Source organism: Populus nigra, chromosome 6 (assembly GCF_951802175.1).
Source record: "Populus nigra chromosome 6, ddPopNigr1.1, whole genome shotgun sequence".
Lineage (NCBI taxonomy): Eukaryota > Viridiplantae > Streptophyta > Magnoliopsida > Malpighiales > Salicaceae > Populus > Populus nigra.
This window is the reverse complement of record NC_084857.1, coordinates 2,224,867-2,245,222: the sequence shown is the minus strand read 5'-3', so window position 1 is coordinate 2,245,222 and position 20,356 is coordinate 2,224,867. Positions and strand designations below refer to the sequence as shown.

At 32.4% G+C, this 20,356-nt stretch overlaps 1 protein-coding gene across 4 annotated transcripts; it reads left to right on the top strand.

Moving 5' to 3' along the window:
• Positions 1–12,032: 12,032 nt before the first annotated feature.
• On the top strand, positions 12,033–20,349 carry LOC133697698 (elongation factor 1-alpha). 4 transcript variants are annotated; one of them, XM_062120439.1, is made up of 4 exons: positions 12,035–12,191; positions 12,933–13,414; positions 18,713–19,066; positions 19,196–20,349. In XM_062120439.1, exons 2-4 carry the CDS (start codon positions 12,953–12,955, stop codon positions 20,081–20,083), a joined length of 1,704 nt encoding a protein of 567 aa, XP_061976423.1. In that variant the 5' UTR covers positions 12,035–12,191; positions 12,933–12,952; the 3' UTR covers positions 20,084–20,349. The 4 variants fall into 4 exon arrangements, with proteins under 4 accessions (XP_061976422.1, XP_061976423.1, XP_061976421.1 ...); XM_062120438.1 differs by lacking the exons at positions 18,713–19,066; positions 19,196–20,349 and adding an exon at positions 13,543–14,802 and having other exon boundaries at positions 12,033–12,178; XM_062120437.1 differs by lacking the exons at positions 18,713–19,066; positions 19,196–20,349 and adding an exon at positions 13,543–14,802.
• Positions 20,350–20,356: the final 7 nt, after the last annotated feature.

The following is a 20,356-nucleotide window of genomic DNA, read 5'->3' as shown; positions in this document are numbered from 1 at the left end:
ATTGTTAATCCTAACCTTTTTTTTTTTTTGTTTACTTAAGAACATTGCAATATTTACTGTGACTTAGCACATACTTTTCTTTTTCGTAATTAATGACTTATTAATTACTGATTATGAAATGGATTTGTTTTTTCGCATGGAATTCAAAGTGGAGCAAAGTTAAATACTAGTCTAGACTTTTCTTAAAACAAATCAAGTGTGTGGAATAAACTAATTAATTTATAATGATTGGCAGGGAAGAATTTGGAGCAAAGTTAACCATCTAGGTGGTGGCCTAGTGGTAAGAGCTTGGGACTAAGGGGTTTGCTCCCTCTTAGGTCTCAGGTTCAAACCCTATGGCTGCTCATATGATGGCCACTGGAGGCTTACATGGTCGTTAACTTTAGGGCCCGTGGGATTAGTCGAGGTGCGCGTAAGCTGGCCCGGACACCCACGATAATCAAAAAAAAAAAAAAAGTGTGTGGAATAAACTAATTAATTTATAATGATTGGCAGGGAAGAATTTGGGGTCCACCCCCCTAAAAAAAAGAGTTTTAAAATTTTGTCGAAATCCACCCTTTAATTTGTGCATACAAATTTAATTTTATATAAATTCGACCTCCAAAATTAAAAATTATACAATTTTGTCCCCCTGAAATGTAACATCTGGGATTCGTCCCTGATGATTATTCTTTTTGCATCAACATGAAAGGATCTTAATTTGATTGATTATAACGATATAATTCTTAAGCAAATTCTAGACTAGAGAGAATCAGGAGCTTGGTGTGTTGAACAACAACTGCCACCAAAGCTCAACTTAAAAGTAAGAAATGCAATCAACTGAAGCTTTACCCTTACACGAACCACGCAAATTCTTCTTCTCTCTCTTTTCTTTGCTCCTCCTATCCTTTTTATCACTCTCGTTTTCAGATGAAAACATCGCTGGAGTTGAACTCCTCTTACTTTGCCTCGTCTTCAAATCACTGATCAAACCAATCTCCATTGCAAACTTCGCAGCTCCTGATCTTATCGAATGAGATACTGACTTCATCAAGGGTGGCAGGTCTGATCCCTTTCTCATTGAAGAATCATACTTATCAACACTTAATTTCCTACCTCCATGCCCTTTGTCAGTACTTCCACAATCCTCGCGATCGCTCTTTTCTTGTTTCTTTTTCTTTGGAGAAGCATTGCTTCTTTCGGCAGCTCTCTCAGTTGATTTACTCGAAGAGTGCGATAATTTTGACGGGGAGATGGAGCTCTTCCTGGTAAGTTTTGATTTGTCTGTAATTTCCTGGTACTTCTGTGCTGTTTGATCAGCTACCACCTTTTCTCCTTTGTAAGGTATGAGCTTTCCACAAAAGATGATGCTGTCTGAAGAATGAGCTGCAGAGGCATCGCTGAAAAACCCAAAGTGATCTTGATGATCAAAAGAGAAGTTATACCTGTGAGCACTGTCGAAGTTGTTTGATGAAAGATTACAAAATGTGAACGCTTCCTCTACATCTTCAAAATCTAGCAAGCCGGTATTTTCCTGCACTGCTTCAGGGTTATAATCCTGGCCGGCACCTATAATCATGGTGTGATCATCAGAAATTGGAGGAGAAAAGGATACGGTTCAAGCAAGCAATCAATTAGGGACCAAGGAGGGATTATTAAAAAAATCAAATGATGGGGGGGCTAATCAAGGAGTCCAAGTATATAAAATTATATATAGAGGAAATTAAGAGATAGACAGAAGGGAATGAGCTTTGGTTGATGTTGATGGAATTGGCTACTTCTAGAAAGACTATAAATACAGCAAGAAATGCATGCATTCTGGGCTTGAATCTTTCAAGATTTCCTTGATTTATTAGAGTTCATGCATGTCATCTCTTTCTCTTCTCTCATTAACGAGTTGCGTTGGATTCTATATTAGATTTTGATAATTACATGCATTTAGACTTGGCTTATATGGTAGGAATTGTGCTGTTTGTTTCCTAAATTAATACATTTCTATGAATGTCCTGTTCGAGCACAAATAGGGTGGATAAGATCCAATCTTCGTATACAGAAATTCTCAGGAAAACTTCAGATTTGTCTTGTCCGTTTAAGGCTACCCACCCATGTCCTAATCGAAAAAAATAAATCAACGTCAGTGGATATATATATATATATATATATGGTTACGATGAATTGAAACGATGGTAGGTGGTGGGACGTGTGTGATTTGGCTTCGAATCTTCGTGACGTATAAAATGGACCAACATCCACGGCGTTTGGGTTTTTTTAATTGGTAAAGTTATATTTTTTTAATTTATAGGGAGATTTTATCAATTGTCAGACAGGTAAGGAAAAAAACTACTTTTTTAAGGTATAAATTTGAATTTCCTAAAAAAAATACAAAACAAGTTTGAACTTCGAAACCCATTAACATGTATTTTTGAGTCGGTTTCATACTTTGTATTTGTTTTTGAAACTCGTCTTGCCTTGCGAATCAATTTAGTGACTTATTAATCTAGACATTAAGTATCAATAACAAAAATTAGTCTTTTACTCTTTACAAAAAAACAATATTATTTCAAAATAAATTAAAAAAAATTAAATATTAAAAATTAAATTAACACGAGTTAATTCTAAATTCACAACCCAGAATTTAAACATATAAACCCTCAATCAGGCCTGATAACTAATGCTTCTAATAACAAATTAAAATTGGCATAATCTCTGTTTATGTATGTAGAATAACGCGGATTCTAATTTGAGGATGGTCTAGTTGGGATTTATTTTCAAAGGCAAGTCATTAAAGTATAATTTTTCTATCTTTGCTGTGGATGGTGTCTTAGTTTTAGGTTAAATAAGTATCACATGACCGTTAAAATGAACAAAAACGGTAAGTCAACATATCTCATTTAAAGTTTAGTCCAACACAATTTTTTTATATTTTATTTGGTAATACAGTAATAATTATTTTTTAACATATTTTTTATTTAAAAATATATTAAAATAATAAAATTTTTACTTTTTAAATTTATTTTTTATATCAATACATTAAAATAATCCAATAACATAAAAAAACAAACATTAAATAAATAATATTTTTACCGTAATACCAAACTCCCTCTAAACCAATTAGATTGCATATTTAATATTGATATGTATAATTTTACAAGACGCTCTGAAAGTACAATCTTGCATAAAAACACAGTAAAAGCAAAGAAATGCGCGTAGTGATTCCATGTCTGTTTTTAAAATTAGTGAAGCATTGATTGCGCTCAAGATCAACTGATTAATTAACTTCAAAAGCAGTTGCATGTAAAGCATGTTTGGCAGTGTGATTGTGGATGTTTTTTAAATAATTTTTTATGCTAAAATACATATTAATGATATTTTTTTATTTTTTAAAAATTATTTTTGATATCAGCATATCAAAACAATTCAAAATATATAAATTATATAAAATTTTTAATAAAAAAAAATTAAATTTTTTTAGAAACGTAGCCTCACCACGTTCCCAAACCAGATAAAAATCTTCAAACAGCTTTTACAGTTGCGGTCGCACTCTGTTTGACTGGTTAGTTCTGCGCACCCAATGGTCTTCATGTAAATTCAAGGGAAAGACCCATCAACACGTCAATAATCATTTTACTTTTACTTTTTTTCTGAACTATCTATTGAGTAATTAAGCAACTTCACTTGTATAATGTGATCCAAACCTGGAAAAAGGTATTATAAATTGTAATTAATAGTGCACTGTAGGAATTTTCTATTGTTTTCTTGGAAATTTATTTTTATTTGAAAATATATTAAATAATATTTTTTAAAAAAAATTGTTAATTGTTTATTTGTGTGTGCTAAAGCAGCAAATTTATCTTTTTATTTTCCCCGCAGGCATGGAGATCATTGGTCATACTAGTTTATGCAGCCGTTCATTTCAGATTAAATGCTTGATTCACTTGATAGAGAGTTGAAACAATTATTTTGTAGAAGCTTTTGTTGTTGTAAAGTTTTTTAATTTTTTTTCCGAAACAGAGTTAATAAACTATAATCATATAAAATGTGCGGAATAAATTAAGTAAAACATACGATTTGAGTCTTGGAACTCCACCATGAAAGGATCTTAATTAATTAATCGGATGATAATAATTTTCAAATACTTTCTGGTTGAATATTAGAGAAAATGTACGCTGCTGAATAGTATATCCTCTACAATTTTTTTATTTTTTATTTTTTTATTTTTTACATATCCTCTATATATCTTGATTACTAAACTGTAGACTAGAGAGAAACAACAACGTACTTGGCCTAGGCAACAACGGTGACCAAAGCTTAACTCAAACTGGTGGAATGCAACCAAGAGAAGCTTTACCCCTGAACAAACCCCACAAATTCTTCTCTCTCTTTCCCTTGCCACTCTTATCCGTTTGGTGACACTCATTATTGAACGGAAGCTTCCTGGCTGGAGGTGTACTCTTCTTACCTTGCCTCGTCCTGATATCACTCAAATCCATCTCCATTGGAAACTTCCCAACTCCTAATCTAAAAGAATAACATCCTGAGTTCATCAAGGGTGACAAGTCTGGTCCTTTTCTCATTGAACAGTCATACTTACGATCAACACTTAATTTCCTGGTTGCATATCCCTTGTTAGTACTTTCACGGGCCTTGTCACTCTTCTGTAATTTCTTTTTCTTTGGTGGGGTGTTGCTTCTTGCAGCAGCTCTTTCAGTTGATTTATTGAAAGAGCGTGATAGTTCTGATGGCAAGATTGAGCCCTTCTTGGTATGTTTTGTTTGCGCTGCGATTCCCAGGTCCTGTTCTGTTTCTTGCGCCGCGAGTCCCAGGTTCTGTTCTGTCTCAGCTACCACTGTTTCTCCTCTGTAAGGTATGAGCTTTCCACAAAAGATGATGCTGTCTGAGGAATTAGTAGAGCTGGCCGTGCTGGTAAATTCTTCACTGAAAAACTCAAAGAAATCTTGATGATCAAAAGAGGAGGTTAGGTCTTGTTTGGCGAAGTCATCCCCATAATTGTCACAGTTCTTTAATGAAAGATAAGAGAATGAGAATGCTTCTTCTGCATCTTCAAAATCCTGCAAGCTAGTATTTTCCTGTACTGGTTCAGGGTCAAATTCCTTGGTGCCAATCATTGCGTGATCAGAAAATGGAGAAGAGAAAAGGATATGGATCAAGCAAGTGATCAATGTTATTAAGGACTAGCTAGGGAGGGCTTATTGAAAAGGTCAAATTTTAGTTTGATGGGGCGGGGGGGTGTGGCTCATCAAGAAGTATACGTACATATATAGAGGAGAAATTAAGAGATAAACGGACGGGAATTAGAGGTGGCTGATACAGATAGATTTGACTTCTATACCGTTTAATAATTTGGTTGGTTTGTTTTCTAAAAATTATATATATTAAAATAATATTTTAAATTTTTTTTTATTATCATTACATCAAAATAATTTAAAATCATCAAAAAAATTAATTTCTTTTAAAAAAAATTCACACCACAAAAACAAACTTCGTCTAGAAGACTAGTAATACAACAAGAAATTAAGAGAAGCAAATAGGACGGTTCTCTTTCTTCTCTAAATTTCTAAATTGGGATTTGCGTCTAGAAGATCATCTAGTTCAAATGTTTAGACATTCCAAGAAAATTCATGGGTTTGAGTTGTTCTAGATTTTCTTAATTTATCGTCCTTCTAGGGTTTGAGTGTTCTATTTCCAAAGCGTGCTGTTGAATTCTGTGTTAGATTTCTATCGTTACATTTAGGCTTGGCTTTTGTGCTAGGTGATGTGTATCTTGCGTTAATAAATTTCTTGCTGTTCTTAGAAAACTAGAGAGAGATTCAGGACTCCATCAGATTTGTCGCCCAATCTTTGTCTGTTCTGAGGTGAACCCGGTCCGAATTGGAAGAACGATTTCACACAGGTGGATATACAGGAAGTGAGATGGTATTAAACGGGGCAGGTGGAAGGGAAAGGCACTCACTTGTATGTGATTGGCTTTCCACTTCGTGACGTGTAAAATAGAACGTCATACTCCGCGTTTGGATTTTTTTATTTCTATTTTAAAAAAAGCTTTTTACCGTTTTCGCCAAAAAGGACATGGAAATCACACGCCTCTGTAGTGGGCAAATTATTTAGTCATTTTGGAGTTTTTATCACCCTATGATCTTTCTTCTAATTCTTCTTACACGATTATAAGTATATGTTTTTTTTGTAAGAATAAATTCTTTTAGGTTTTTTAATCACTTAATAGATCTCAGCACCTTTAAGTATTTAATTTCTTTTTTAAAATATGAGTTTGAATTACATAAGTCTCAGGTTATCTGGTTTTTCCGAACTTGAGGGTAAATTTAGAACGTATTTATTCATGCGGTCAATGATGCAGGTGGCCATGCATCATGAACATGATTAATAATATAGTTTTGATTGTAGTTTAAATTGTTTTTTATTTATAAATATTTTTAATAATATTTTTTTATTTTTTAAAAATTAATTTTTACATTTATATATTAAAATAATATGTAAAAATCAAATTTTCAAGAGACGCGAAATCATTCCCGTTCCCAAACACTAGCTACTGAATTAAGCTTCTTCCAAAATTATGGTCTTGCCTTTTCCGATGAAGAACAATAATATTGAGTCACTGCCCATTATTTTTTTCGTTTTCTTTTTTAAATATTTTCCAGTAATTGTAATTATTTTTGCCATTTGGAGACGGATAAAATAGAGAGTTGCAACATGAAATGTACACTCTTCAGTCTGCTCTCTCCGTCGTCCATGGACGTACGTGGTGTCTGCGTCCTTCCTTCTAGGAGGGCATGATACAGACCCTTCTAGATACAGAGGAGATGAGGTTCTTTAATTACCAAGCATTTGTGGCTTATTATTCTTGCTTTCTAGAACCAGAGCAAATATCTACTCCACTAGGTCAATTTTCTGGAATGGTAAGCTTATTAAACCAGGTGTGAATGCTTGCACAGAAAATGCTACCTGACCTGTTCAGTGCTCGTGTCCGCTTGTCTTGTTTTTTAGGTTCGTTTTTGTTTCGTTGCACGTCACGGTTTCTAGGAGCAGCAGTACTCCGACAAAGCTCCACAGATCATTAAAAAAAAAAAAAAAACGAAGATCCTAGGAGGAAATTCCTTTCTCCTTAAGCCGAGTGATCTAAAATCCTCTGAATCTTGGCCAACGTGAACTTAGTCCACGATCATTTTAATTTTCTATGTTGATCTGCTGAAAATTTGTTTAAAAATGGGATTCATTTATTTTTTAAGTTAAAAAATTTTTAAAATTTAATCACTGATTTAAGTTTTTTAACATGGAATATTACCATAATTATAAAAAATTATAAAAAAATATAAAAATTATCTTAAATAACTCTAAGTTGATATATTTTTGTTGAAATCTAAAACTCTAAAAAATTATAGCACACATTAGACATAAACAAGTTCTTCTCATGGTTAATTTAGGGTTTATTTAGTAGAAAGGTAGAAAGGTGAGGAATTAATATTGGATCCAAAAAGCATTCAAAGTTTTGAAGAGGAAGGTACTTAAACAGAGTGAATTTTGGGTTTAAACTTGCTAGCATTCATATAGTCCTAGGTTTATTATAGAATAATTTTTATGCTGCAAATAATTATTTTTTTTGCCGGAAGTGAAATAAGGGCTTGAATATGGTCCATGAAAAAAAATATTATTTCAGCCATTAATTTATCTAGTTCATAATTATTAGAATCCGATTAGTTTTTTTATAACACTTTCAACAATGCCTCGACAAATTTCTCACCTTAGAAATCTTCTAATATAAATTTAAAAATATTTTATTTTAATTCTGATTATATTGGATAATCAAAGCTATTAGCTAAAGATTTTATTAACTTTTGGTTCTTAAAATTTTCTATAAATAAAATTGAAGAAAAGTGTTTAAAGTTTCGTTTTTCTACACAATTTTGGATAAAATCTTATGCATAAATACATGACTCTTGGCTTATTTTTCTAGCTCAACTCTTTTTGTTTTTAAGCTCTATTTAATCTCTATATTTTTTTATTATTATTTATAGAGCTTAGGTTTAATCGTTACAAAGAGATTATCAAGTACACTTGTCTTGTTTCATTAGATCTAGTTTAGAAATGCATTTAAACAAGGTAGTATTGTTGGAATCTTGTAAGTATTGTTGAAGAAAATTCTTTTACACCAAATGACAAATAATAAAGTTTTAAGAATAAAATATTAATCCTTGACAATAATAAAGTCTAATTAATTTTTAAAGTGTTTCAACAAGTAAATATATTTATTTAATTTAATTTAATTTTTTAATTTATTATATTAGTATTTATGCTAGGATTGTGTTTCAATGATATATATATATATATATATAGTGAGAGAGAGAGAGAGAGAGAGAAACATGCATGTTATCCTTTTTATTGTTATTACAAGTTTATTATGTTTTTTATGATATTGAATGACTATAATCTTCTCTAACTTACATGTGATACTTTGGACAACATATCCCTCTATATTGCTAATCAAGAGTCCCAATTTCTTTGCACACCATTAAGCTTGGCATATAACTTGATATGTTGCACACGTAGAATAATTTTTTATGTAAAAAAAGTGATAGGTTACAAAAAATTAAAGTATTGAGTCATTGGCTAGAGTGATAAAGTAAACAAAAATGAAAAAAAAAATGAAAAGAAAACAAAACAACAAAAAAAATCACACCCGAGCCTATTCAGATTATCAAACAAGACAATGCTAACCTGAATGGATAAAAACCATAACAAAAAGTCAAACTTAAAAAAAAAACACATAAAACATCAGCTTAAACAAGAAGAAGGAGGAAACCAAACAGACTTAGGTGAATCTCTTAAATCTAGTCTAATTTAAAAAACTTGCAACTTGTTAAATCATGGACCCAAGTTTCAATCAATAAGCTTAAATATTATCCACTTTAATTTTGAAATATGAAATAATTTAAAAAATTATCAATAAAAAACTTGCAAAAGAAAATGAGTAGCAAAAAAAAAAGAATTGGGTTAAAATCTGATAAAAAAAAACCCAATGAAGATGAAATTTAAAAAAAAATATCCAAAACAAAAAAAATTAAATTAAAAGAATTAAATCCAAACTTGAAAGATAAAAAATCACAGGGGGTGAAATTAAAAATTATTTGTAATATGATATATTATTTATAGATTAAAAAATGATTCAGGTGAAATAGAAAAAATTATCGAGAGCTAACCCAATAAAACTAAACCGGAAAAAAAAACAAAATTTTTTTAAAATTAAACCAAAGAAATAACAAAAATAAAGTTTTTTTTAAATGATAAAAAATAAAAAAAAACATCAATTTAGAAAAAAAAACAGGGCAAGCCTGACAAATCTCTTGAACATGATTTAATATCTAAAAGACGCATCTCATTAAATTTTTAACCTAGATTCAATCAAGAATCATAATTCTCAACCAATTTAATTTCGAATAATGAGATCGGTAGAAAAAATATTAATAAAACAATTTGCAAAAGCAATAGAATAAATGATAATAAAATTTGATAGAAAAAACTCAAGAATGATATAATTTAATGGAAAAAAATAAAAAATAATTTTAAATAAAATAAATATCAATTAAAAGAATAATGACCAAATCTTAAAGATTAAAAAAATTCATAAAAGGTGAAATTAAAAACATTTGTAAGAACCAAACAAACTCGAATAGACATCCTAAATATGGTAAAATCTTTAAAAACTCACAATCTATGAAACTCTGAAATCGAGTACTATCAAAAATTTACTACAAGCCAATTTAAAAATATAAATTTTAAAAACTTGTCAAAGCATAAAAAAAAGGCCTCAAGTGAGCTCGGTAACCAACCCGGGTCAACAAATAAAACACATGACTTTGGACATGAAATTGGGATGATCCTATAAATAGAAAACCAAAAAAATATTAAAAAATATGAAAGTCAACTCAAGTTAATCATTTAGATCTGCGACGCAGGTCATGAGACCGAAGTGATCCCATTAAATGAAAATCCAAAAAAACAAAGAAGTAAAATTCTTAATCATACAAATATTGAGGGATGTGATTAAGAAAAAAATCAATTAAAAAAATCAATGCAAAACAAAAAAAGCAACTAAAATAATTAGGACTAAATTTGACATAAAAATAGATGAAATTAAATGTTAAGGGAAAAATAAAATGAAATTTAATGTTTAGGGATGAAATTGTAAAAAACAAACACGGTAAGAAGATGATTAAAAAATATCAACTAAAAGAATTATGACTAAATTTGACATAAAAAAATGAATGAAAATAAATGCTCAGGGGTGGAATTGAAAAAAAGAAGAAGAACCAATCACTAAAATAATTCAAAACAAAACAAATAACAATTAAAAGAATGAAAACTAAATTTGAAAACAAATTAAAAAAATCAAATAACTAGGGATAAAATCTAAAATGAAATCCAACTATAAATAATTAATGCAAATAAGATAAGAAAGATTGAATAAAATTAAAGACTAACTTTAAGGGCTGGTGTGATTTTTTGCATTGTCAGTACACAATTCGAGAAAGAAAGAGAAGAAAAAGAAAAAAGAAAAGAAAAACATTTTTGAAAAAAATCACGCTGAACCACTATACATGCGCCAATCAGATAGGAAAAGAACGTTGAGACAAATCAAATGATGTGAAAAAATCACAATTACAACCACTGAAGTCAGCTGCACAGGCTAATATAAGACGACGAAGCAATTGACATGTATGAGGCATGTGCCAATAATTTGTTTTTATTTTTAATTGGACAAAACTGAAAATATCCTCGAAACTAAACAACAATAACAAACAAATTATGATATTACAACTAAGCCTATGAAGCCAAGGCTACAAAATTTAAATGATAAGGGCAATGTAATTATTCTACTATTTTATCAAATATAGAAATACAAAAACACCTTGCATAGATAGCATTTAATTATTTTATTTAAAAATTATATCAATAATTTTATTATATATTAAAAAATATAATTATCAAAATAACTCTGTTCAATTTAAAAAATAAATATTTACATCACAATGAAAAAACTATTTCATCCCAGAACAAGGAGACAATAAAGTCATGAAACTACTATAATAAATAGTATTCCATGTCTTGTACCGTGACAAGGTAAATCCCCAATGAGAATTAATTAACGTTTTTGATAACGGTCATGTGACCTTCCTGTGCAGGTATATGTGCTGTGACTTCAATGATTCACTGCCATTACATTAATCTCTTCTGACTTGTTTCTAAGTGTGGTTGTAATTTTTTTAAAAAAATATTTTTTATTTAAAAATATATTAAAATAATATTTTTTATTTTTAAAAATTATTTTTGATATTAATACATTAAAATATTTAAAAATATAAAAACATATTAATTTAAAATAAAAAAATTTTATTTTATTTTTAAATATTTTTAAAACATAACAACAAACAAAATAGAGAATTGTATGTTAGTTGACACTGTTTAATAAAAGGTTAAATAACAAATATAGAAAGGTTGAAGGGAAGTTCGGACACATTAGCCTTTTCATCATGACAATTTGTTCGAGAAGAATTTAAGAGTGAATTGAATTTTTATTTTTTTTATTTTCTGGGTTAAATAAAAAGGGAGACCAAATGCATCAAAGCTACCCCACATTGATTATTAAGAATAACCACAATTTATCCATCAATCTCCACGGCAACAGGTCCAGCCCATGTGAAAGAAAATCCTTTTTTCGGCCCAAAAGTGAATGTTAAGATATTCGTTTTCACTGAGCAGACAACACGACGTCGTTGTCTACCTGCATTCGGCAGCACGCATTTCCCCTTCACTCAAAATTTTCCACGCTCTCCAGGCACCTGACTAGTCCTTAAACCGGAATGTGGACGCAAACAACACTTCTACGCTCTCTCACGCATTCCTTAAGCGCGTGAAACAACCCCAGTGGAATAATAAGTTCGGATTTAGCAATAAGTGCATCTATGCGATCCAGACATAGACATGGCTATAAAGGTCACAGGATGATATATTTGGTATTCAAAATTATTCTGGAGGGTAATCTAGGAAGAACAAAATATCACTTTAGTACTATAAATATATCAAACCCTACAATCTCTCCAATCCGTCATTAGCTACTCTCCTCCCACCCTCTCTCTCGCGGCCAGGGTTTAATCCATTCTCTCTTAAGGTTGGATTTTTTGGTACGTGTTATCTTCTCTTGATTTCCGTTGTAGTTTTGATCAAGATTACATAACTGAGTTGTTGATTATTGACTTATTTGTCGAAGATTTGTGATATATTTCTCGGCTTTAATCTAGAATTTTAAGCTGTATCCTGCGTGGATTTTTTTGTTAGTTTTTTTTAATTCTTATTATTTTTTATTTCGTGTTATCAGTTGCTGCATGAAATTTGTTCTTGTTTGACAGATAGATCTAAGAAATTAATCGCTGGGATATAAGATTTTTCGAAGATAAATACCGTTTTATACGTCTGTGTTATTTTCATTGGCATATTAAAATATGGTTTTATATAGATTTCTTTATGTTTGTTTTTATTGCTTATGCTTTTACTTGGGCGATGATTTTGTTAATATTTGAGACAACAGACTTGCAGTTTTAACCCTGTAGTTTTGAAAATTGAAGCTGGAAAAAGTCTGGGACGATTTTATGCCCTAATTATTATGGATAATAGTTATTAGATTTTCATGCCGTATTTTTTAACAGTCATGCGGTATTTACGAATAATTATTATCTAAACAGTTCTTCCGTACCGCCTTTGTTTATTTCTTAGTTCTCTTCTGGTGTTTAATAAATAACACTTGTATATAATCTGAAACTATTAATTTGATTTGACTTAATACTTTTTGTTGAGTATGCTTTCTTCTTGTAATTTTTTACTCTACCATTGATTGTTTAAACATTTCATATCTTCTTGTATAACAGTTCAGCTCTAATATATCATCATGGGTAAGGAAAAGAGTCACATCAACATTGTGGTCATTGGCCATGTCGACTCTGGAAAATCAACCACCACTGGTCACTTGATCTACAAGCTTGGAGGTATTGACAAGCGTGTCATTGAGAGGTTCGAGAAGGAAGCTGCTGAGATGAACAAGAGGTCATTCAAGTATGCCTGGGTGCTCGACAAGCTCAAGGCTGAGCGCGAGCGTGGTATCACCATTGACATTGCCTTGTGGAAGTTCGAGACCACCAAGTACTACTGCACTGTCATTGATGCCCCTGGACATCGTGACTTTATCAAGAACATGATTACTGGGACTTCCCAGGCTGACTGTGCCGTGCTTATCATTGATTCCACCACTGGTGGTTTTGAAGCTGGTATCTCCAAGGATGGCCAGACCCGTGAGCACGCACTCCTTGCCTTCACCCTTGGTGTGAGGCAAATGATCTGCTGCTGTAACAAGGTATATTTCTATTCTCTTCTTTCAAGTTAAGTTTATTACTCATTTTGCATTGATTCTGTCTTGTCACGTGTATTTGAGAAGATTTCTTTGGCTGGCTGCTAATCTTTATTCTTGGGTTCTTGGAACAGATGGATGCCACAACTCCAAAGTACTCCAAGGCAAGGTATGATGAAATTGTCAAGGAGGTGTCATCCTACTTGAAGAAGGTTGGTTACAACCCTGACAAGATTCCCTTTGTCCCCATCTCTGGATTTGAGGGTGACAACATGATTGAGAGATCTACCAACCTTGACTGGTACAAGGGCCCAACTCTCCTAGATGCCCTCGACCAGATCCAGGAGCCCAAGAGGCCTTCTGACAAGCCCCTCCGTCTCCCGCTTCAGGACGTGTACAAGATTGGTGGTATCGGAACTGTCCCAGTGGGTCGTGTTGAAACTGGTATCATCAAGCCCGGCATGGTTGTCACATTCGGTCCAACTGGACTGAGTACTGAAGTCAAGTCTGTTGAGATGCACCACGAGGCCCTCCAAGAGGCTCTTCCCGGTGACAATGTTGGGTTCAATGTTAAGAATGTAGCTGTTAAGGATCTGAAGCGTGGTTTTGTTGCCTCGAACTCCAAGGACGATCCTGCCAAGGAGGCTGCCAACTTCACCGCCCAAGTTATCATCATGAACCATCCTGGACAGATCGGAAACGGTTACGCCCCTGTTCTTGACTGCCACACCTGTCACATTGCTGTGAAGTTTGCTGAGATCCTCACCAAGATTGACAGGCGGTCTGGGAAGGAACTGGAGAAGGAGCCCAAGTTCCTGAAGAATGGTGATGCTGGTATGATTAAGATGATTCCCACCAAGCCCATGGTGGTGGAGTCTTTCTCGGAGTATCCTCCACTTGGTCGATTTGCTGTGAGGGACATGCGCCAGACCGTTGCTGTGGGTGTGATCAAGAGCGTGGAGAAGAAGGAACCCTCTGGTGCCAAGGTGACCAAATCTGCTGCCAAGAAGGGTGGCAAGTGAACGGAGGAGATTGATGCTACTGGAATCTATTTTACAAATAACTACTTGGTTCTTCTTAGTTCTCAATTTCTTGGATGTTTATCCATGTGTCTTGATCTCTGTAGTTTTATGTCACTACTCTCATCAAGAGGCTGTTGGCAGAATTGGGTTCTTGATCGGCGGTGGCGATGTATATCTTTAGATATCTTCTGCACTTTTTTGTCTTAAAAGTTAAAGGTTTTGTCAGACTTTTCTATTTTCATGAACTGGTCGCGACTGGTAGGTCTTGTTACCGAGGATTCTACATCTTCTATATTGTACTTGAATAGTGTTGTGTTTTGTTTGGTCTCTGTCGTTGGCCTGTTACTGGTAACCTACCCAGGGTTTTCTGCATTTTCTTCCTTCTTTTCCGCTTCTTGTAGGTGAATTTACAATTTGCTGCCTGAAGCTGTTAAAAGCCTGTTTGTTAGTGGCATTGCAGTAGAAGGTTTTTTTTAAAAAAATATATATTTTTAATGATGTAAAATTATTTTTAAAAAATGATAGTTTTAAAAGCATGCCAGGCCGTGTTGCCGGACATGCTATTAAAATTAAATCTGGCCGGAATAGCTCCCAGGAAACCGTCTTTGGATTGGATGGATGAGGGTGAAATATATTAAAATAGTATTTTTTTAATTTTTAAAAATTATTTTTAAGATTTGCATCTAAAAATATATATATAAAAAATTAACAAAAATAAAATAAAAATTTAGAGAACGTTGTTTCAATCAAGTTTCCAGCAACTTTAGCCTTATTGTATTCTCTTTTTCATTCGTGTCGGATTGCCATCAGTTGGCTTGGAAATAATTATCTTAATATGGCCGGATGTGTGTTGTATCTGGCTGGATAAACATTGCCTGCGTTTTGAAAATGTTTTTTTAAAAATTAAATTAAATTTTTTTATTTTATTTTAAACTAATATATTTTATATATTTTTATATCATTTTAATATGTTCATGTTAAAAATAATTTTAAAAAAATAAAAAAATAATATTTTAAAATATTTTAAAATAAAAAATATTTTAAAAAATAACCGTTATTATATTTTTAAATATCTTTAATGTATGACCTGAAGAAATGAATAAAAGAATATCCAACTCTTTTTCATAAAAATAGCTATTTATTCATCTAGTTGAACAAATTATACTATAGATTAAAGTTCAACTAGTTGAAATATAAACTAAAAAAATGGAAAAAAATAAATAGTGAAGTTCACTGTGCTTCTAGAGTAGTGGATTATATTTTGTTCATGTGAATAGGGTTATAGTCCTTTTCATTTTGTTTATAAGACTTTTATTTTTAGTTTCACTGGCTAGGTTACATTGATATGATTTTATGTTTTAAATTTTACATTTTTATCTCAAAATTTCATTTTTTTTTATTTGTGTTTCAGTTCCTTGATTTTGATTTTTTTTATTTAAATTTTAATTAACGCTCCCTCTTGTTTCTTAAGCTGCCTGGCTAACATTTTTTAAAAATAATAATTAAATTTTTTAACTTTTAGTTTGTTTTAATGAGATTTTATAATTCATTTTTTTAACCGTATTGTATACATGCAAGTTCTTTTTATATGGTGCATGTATAAAAACAAAATTTTTTTGTTTTCAACAGCTAAAATTAACCATTGAGATAAAATAAATAAAAAAATTATTAAACAACAAGGATCGTTCGTGTTAAGTATTTGATTTTTTTTGTATTTTTTAGTAAAATAACTTAAATTAATTTATACTTTGCATATCAAAAGGAGAAGATCACTGGCGTGAAAGTTATTTCAGGACAAAAATCAAAATTCATCAACACAAGTCATGCTTCATCTTTAAAATAGCGTTTACGAGTGCTTTTTAAAAGTGTTTTTAAAAATATTTAATTTTTTTTTTGTTCTGAAGTAATATGTTTTTGATGTTTTTAAATCATTTTGATGTGCTAATTTCAAAAATAATTTTTAAAAAATAAAAAAAATATTATTGGCATACTTTTCTGAGTGAAAAATACTTTAAAAAACAACCATAACTACACTTCAAAACATCCTTTAAAGAGACAAAATCAAGAGGGATACATAACATTAAATATAACTATTTGATTACTCGCAAAAATAAGTTATTGAAAGTTATTATATTATATATTTATACATACCTATTTTATAAAATATAGATATACATATAATATAAATATTTTAAACATGATATCATAGAAATATAACTTGTTAATTTTTTTTAAAAAGTAAATCTTATTTTCGAAACCTCAATATTTTTTTTTAAAATTGATAAAAAGCCAAATTAGTGAATGACACTAATTAACAGTTTATTTTGTACGGGGACGTGGAAAGAGAGATTTGCGGAAGGTGTAATTGCATGAGGTTTATTTTACGTGTTGAAAGAAAGTGTTTTTCAGAATTAAGAAGAGAAAAATATTTTATTGGAGGGAGTAATCTTTTTTTTCTTTTTGTTGAAAACTAATGTTTTAGAGTTAATCCATCATTAAAAAATTTGAAAACTACTTTTCAGAAAAACAATTTTCTTAAAACAAACAAGTAAACAAGTGATGAGGAACTATTTGAAAATATAATTGCGATTATTTTTTAAAATATTTTTTACTAAAAAATACATTAAAGTAAATTTTTTATTTATTAAAAATTATTTTTGATATCAGCATATTAAAATAATTTGAAAACACAAAAAAAATATTAATTTGAAATGAAATTTTTTTTAAAATACTTTAAAAATATAAAAATAAATATATTCTTAATATCGAAGGTGAAATAACATGCATTTCCTTCATTTCCTCCAAGCTTTCACGCTCGTGGGTTGTGAGATGGTCACTTGTATACTAATAGAAAATTAGGGTATTCGAGAGTATTGGTGTGTATTAATTTTTAAAATATTTTTTAATTTGAATTATATTAAAATAATTTTTTTATATTAAAATTTATTTTTAACACTAACATATTAAAATAATAACAAAATATATAAAAAAATAATTCAAATTAATTTCTTTTTATAAAAAACAACTTCAATCTCAATATCATATAAGCACCGGAGCACCTTTGAGAGGATTAAAAAGATATTTTCCCTTTCCAGGGAAAATCGACCTGCAGTTCTTGATCTCCAAGCAAGTACGAGGACATGATGGGAATTCAGACATCAGATCGAGGACATTTCAGGAAAGAAAGGTGAATAAATACCTACAAACCCTATCTCACTTCTCACTCTCACATTTCTTTCTCTTTGCTATCTTTTCCAGCAGCCAGGGTTATAGCATCTCTCTTCAGGTCGGCCTCTCTCCCCCTCCTCGTTTCCATCGCATCATTAATTGAATTTGACTGTAAATCAGTTTGCTCTGTCTAGCATTTGTGTTTCTGGGCCGTTTAATTATCTTTTAATCTGTTCTATCTCGAGCAAGATTTTTACTTTGATTTCTTCGTGCCTTTTGTTTGCTTTGAAGATTTATACACGCAGATCTATTACATGATAATCGATGTATATGGTTTCAGCATCTCGTCACTGATTTTTTTATATAGATTTAATAAGCTACTAATTTATATGATTATGAAATGCTTAGGTGTTCTTTGCTTGACTGTTTACTTTCAGTAACAGTTTCTCTTTGTTGGTATTTAGTAATAAATTTCTTATTCGACTGTTTATTTTATAGTTGCTGAATTGATATGAATGTGATTAGCGTGGCCCTAAGAATCATCAGTGAAATGAAATGAAGTTAATAAAATTAGACTGACTAGTTAATTATCGTTAATTTCATCGGAACTATCTGTCATCTGCCATGTCTAACTTACCATTAGAATCATACCCTGCCCTAAAAGGAACTAGTTTTTCGTTTGCTGTAGTGATGGTTTCTTAAACATCAATTTTGTATTGATTTGTTGTCCAACTGTACAAGTGCTAAGCTCTTGCTCTTGAGACTTTTTATTTTTACGTCTGCTTGGATCAGAAATCATGCCATATACAATTTTGTTTTCTGTGGATAACCAGTTATTATGTTTTAATTTTGTTCATTTTGCGTGTAACAGTTCAGCTCTAAGATATTGTTCTGAACACTTCAACTAGATCTAGTTGAATGTTTAAGAAGTGATTTTTAGTGTCCTAGTATTTTGTTTTTAAATTTTAAACTTTTATGGATGGCAGCTCAAAACTAAGATTTCATAATGGGTAAAGAGAAGACTCACATCAACATCGTGGTCATTGGCCATGTGGACTCTGGAAAGTCGACCACCACTGGCCACTTGATCTACAAGCTTGGAGGTATTGACAAGCGTGTCATCGAGAGGTTCGAGAAGGAAGCTGCTGAGATGAACAAGAGGTCATTCAAGTATGCCTGGGTGCTCGACAAGCTCAAGGCTGAGCGCGAGCGTGGAATTACCATTGATATTGCCCTGTGGAAGTTTGAGACCACCAGGTACTACTGCACTGTCATTGATGCCCCTGGACATCGTGACTTTATCAAGAACATGATTACTGGAACTTCCCAGGCTGACTGTGCCGTGCTTATCATTGATTCCACCACTGGTGGTTTCGAAGCTGGTATTTCCAAGGATGGCCAGACCCGTGAGCATGCTCTTCTTGCTTTTACCCTCGGTGTGAAGCAAATGATATGCTGTTGTAACAAGGTATATTTATTTTTTCTTCCTTCAAGTTAACTGGGTGGTTAATATTCCATCGAATTCTTACCTGTTGCCGTTTTTGTAGTAAGTTGTTTTTTGCTTTCCACTGATGTTTGCTGGTTCTTTTTGGAAAAGATGGATGCCACCACTCCAAAATACTCCAAGGCAAGGTATGATGAAATTGTCAAGGAAGTGTCCTCCTACTTGAAGAAGGTCGGTTACAACCCTGACAAGATTCCCTTTGTCCCAATCTCTGGATTTGAGGGTGACAACATGATTGAGAGGTCCACCAACCTTGACTGGTACAAGGGCCCAACACTCCTGGAAGCCCTCGACCAGATCCAGGAGCCCAAGAGGCCCTCAGACAAGCCCCTCCGTCTCCCACTTCAGGATGTGTACAAGATTGGTGGTATCGGAACTGTCCCAGTGGGTCGTGTTGAAACTGGTGTCATCAAGCCCGGCATGGTTGTCACATTCGGTCCAACTGGACTGAGTACTGAAGTCAAGTCTGTTGAGATGCACCACGAGGCTCTCCAAGAGGCTCTTCCTGGTGACAATGTCGGGTTCAATGTTAAGAATGTAGCTGTTAAGGATCTGAAGCGTGGTTTTGTGGCCTCAAACTCCAAGGACGATCCTGCGAGGGAAGCTGCCAACTTCACCTCCCAAGTTATCATCATGAACCATCCTGGACAGATCGGAAATGGTTACGCTCCAGTCCTTGACTGCCACACCTGTCACATTGCTGTGAAGTTTGCTGAGATCCTCACCAAGATTGACAGGCGGTCTGGTAAGGAACTGGAGAAGGAGCCCAAGTTCCTGAAGAACGGTGATGCTGGTATGATTAAGATGATTCCCACCAAGCCCATGGTGGTGGAGACTTTCTCAGCGTATCCTCCACTTGGTCGATTTGCTGTGAGGGACATGCGCCAGACCGTTGCTGTGGGAGTTATCAAGAACGTGGAGAAGAAGGATCCCTCTGGTGCTAAGGTGACCAAATCTGCTGCCAAGAAGGGTGCCAAGTAATCATTGTGTTGTGCAATTACTGGTTTGTTTCTTGTTAATTGTCCCTGAGCTGTGTGTCATGAGAATTGTAGTTTTATTTTGTGGAATCTTGTTCTAAAATTTTGGAGATTGTATTATGTTTCTAGATTCATTATCGGCTCGTGAAATTTAGGTCTCGAGCATTTGGACACTAAGAACTCCATGTCATGTTTTTGTTTATGGGCGTTGAATTTACATTACTTGTCTGCCCGCCTGCTCATATATTCAGTCTTCTTTCTAGTTTGATACCCTTTC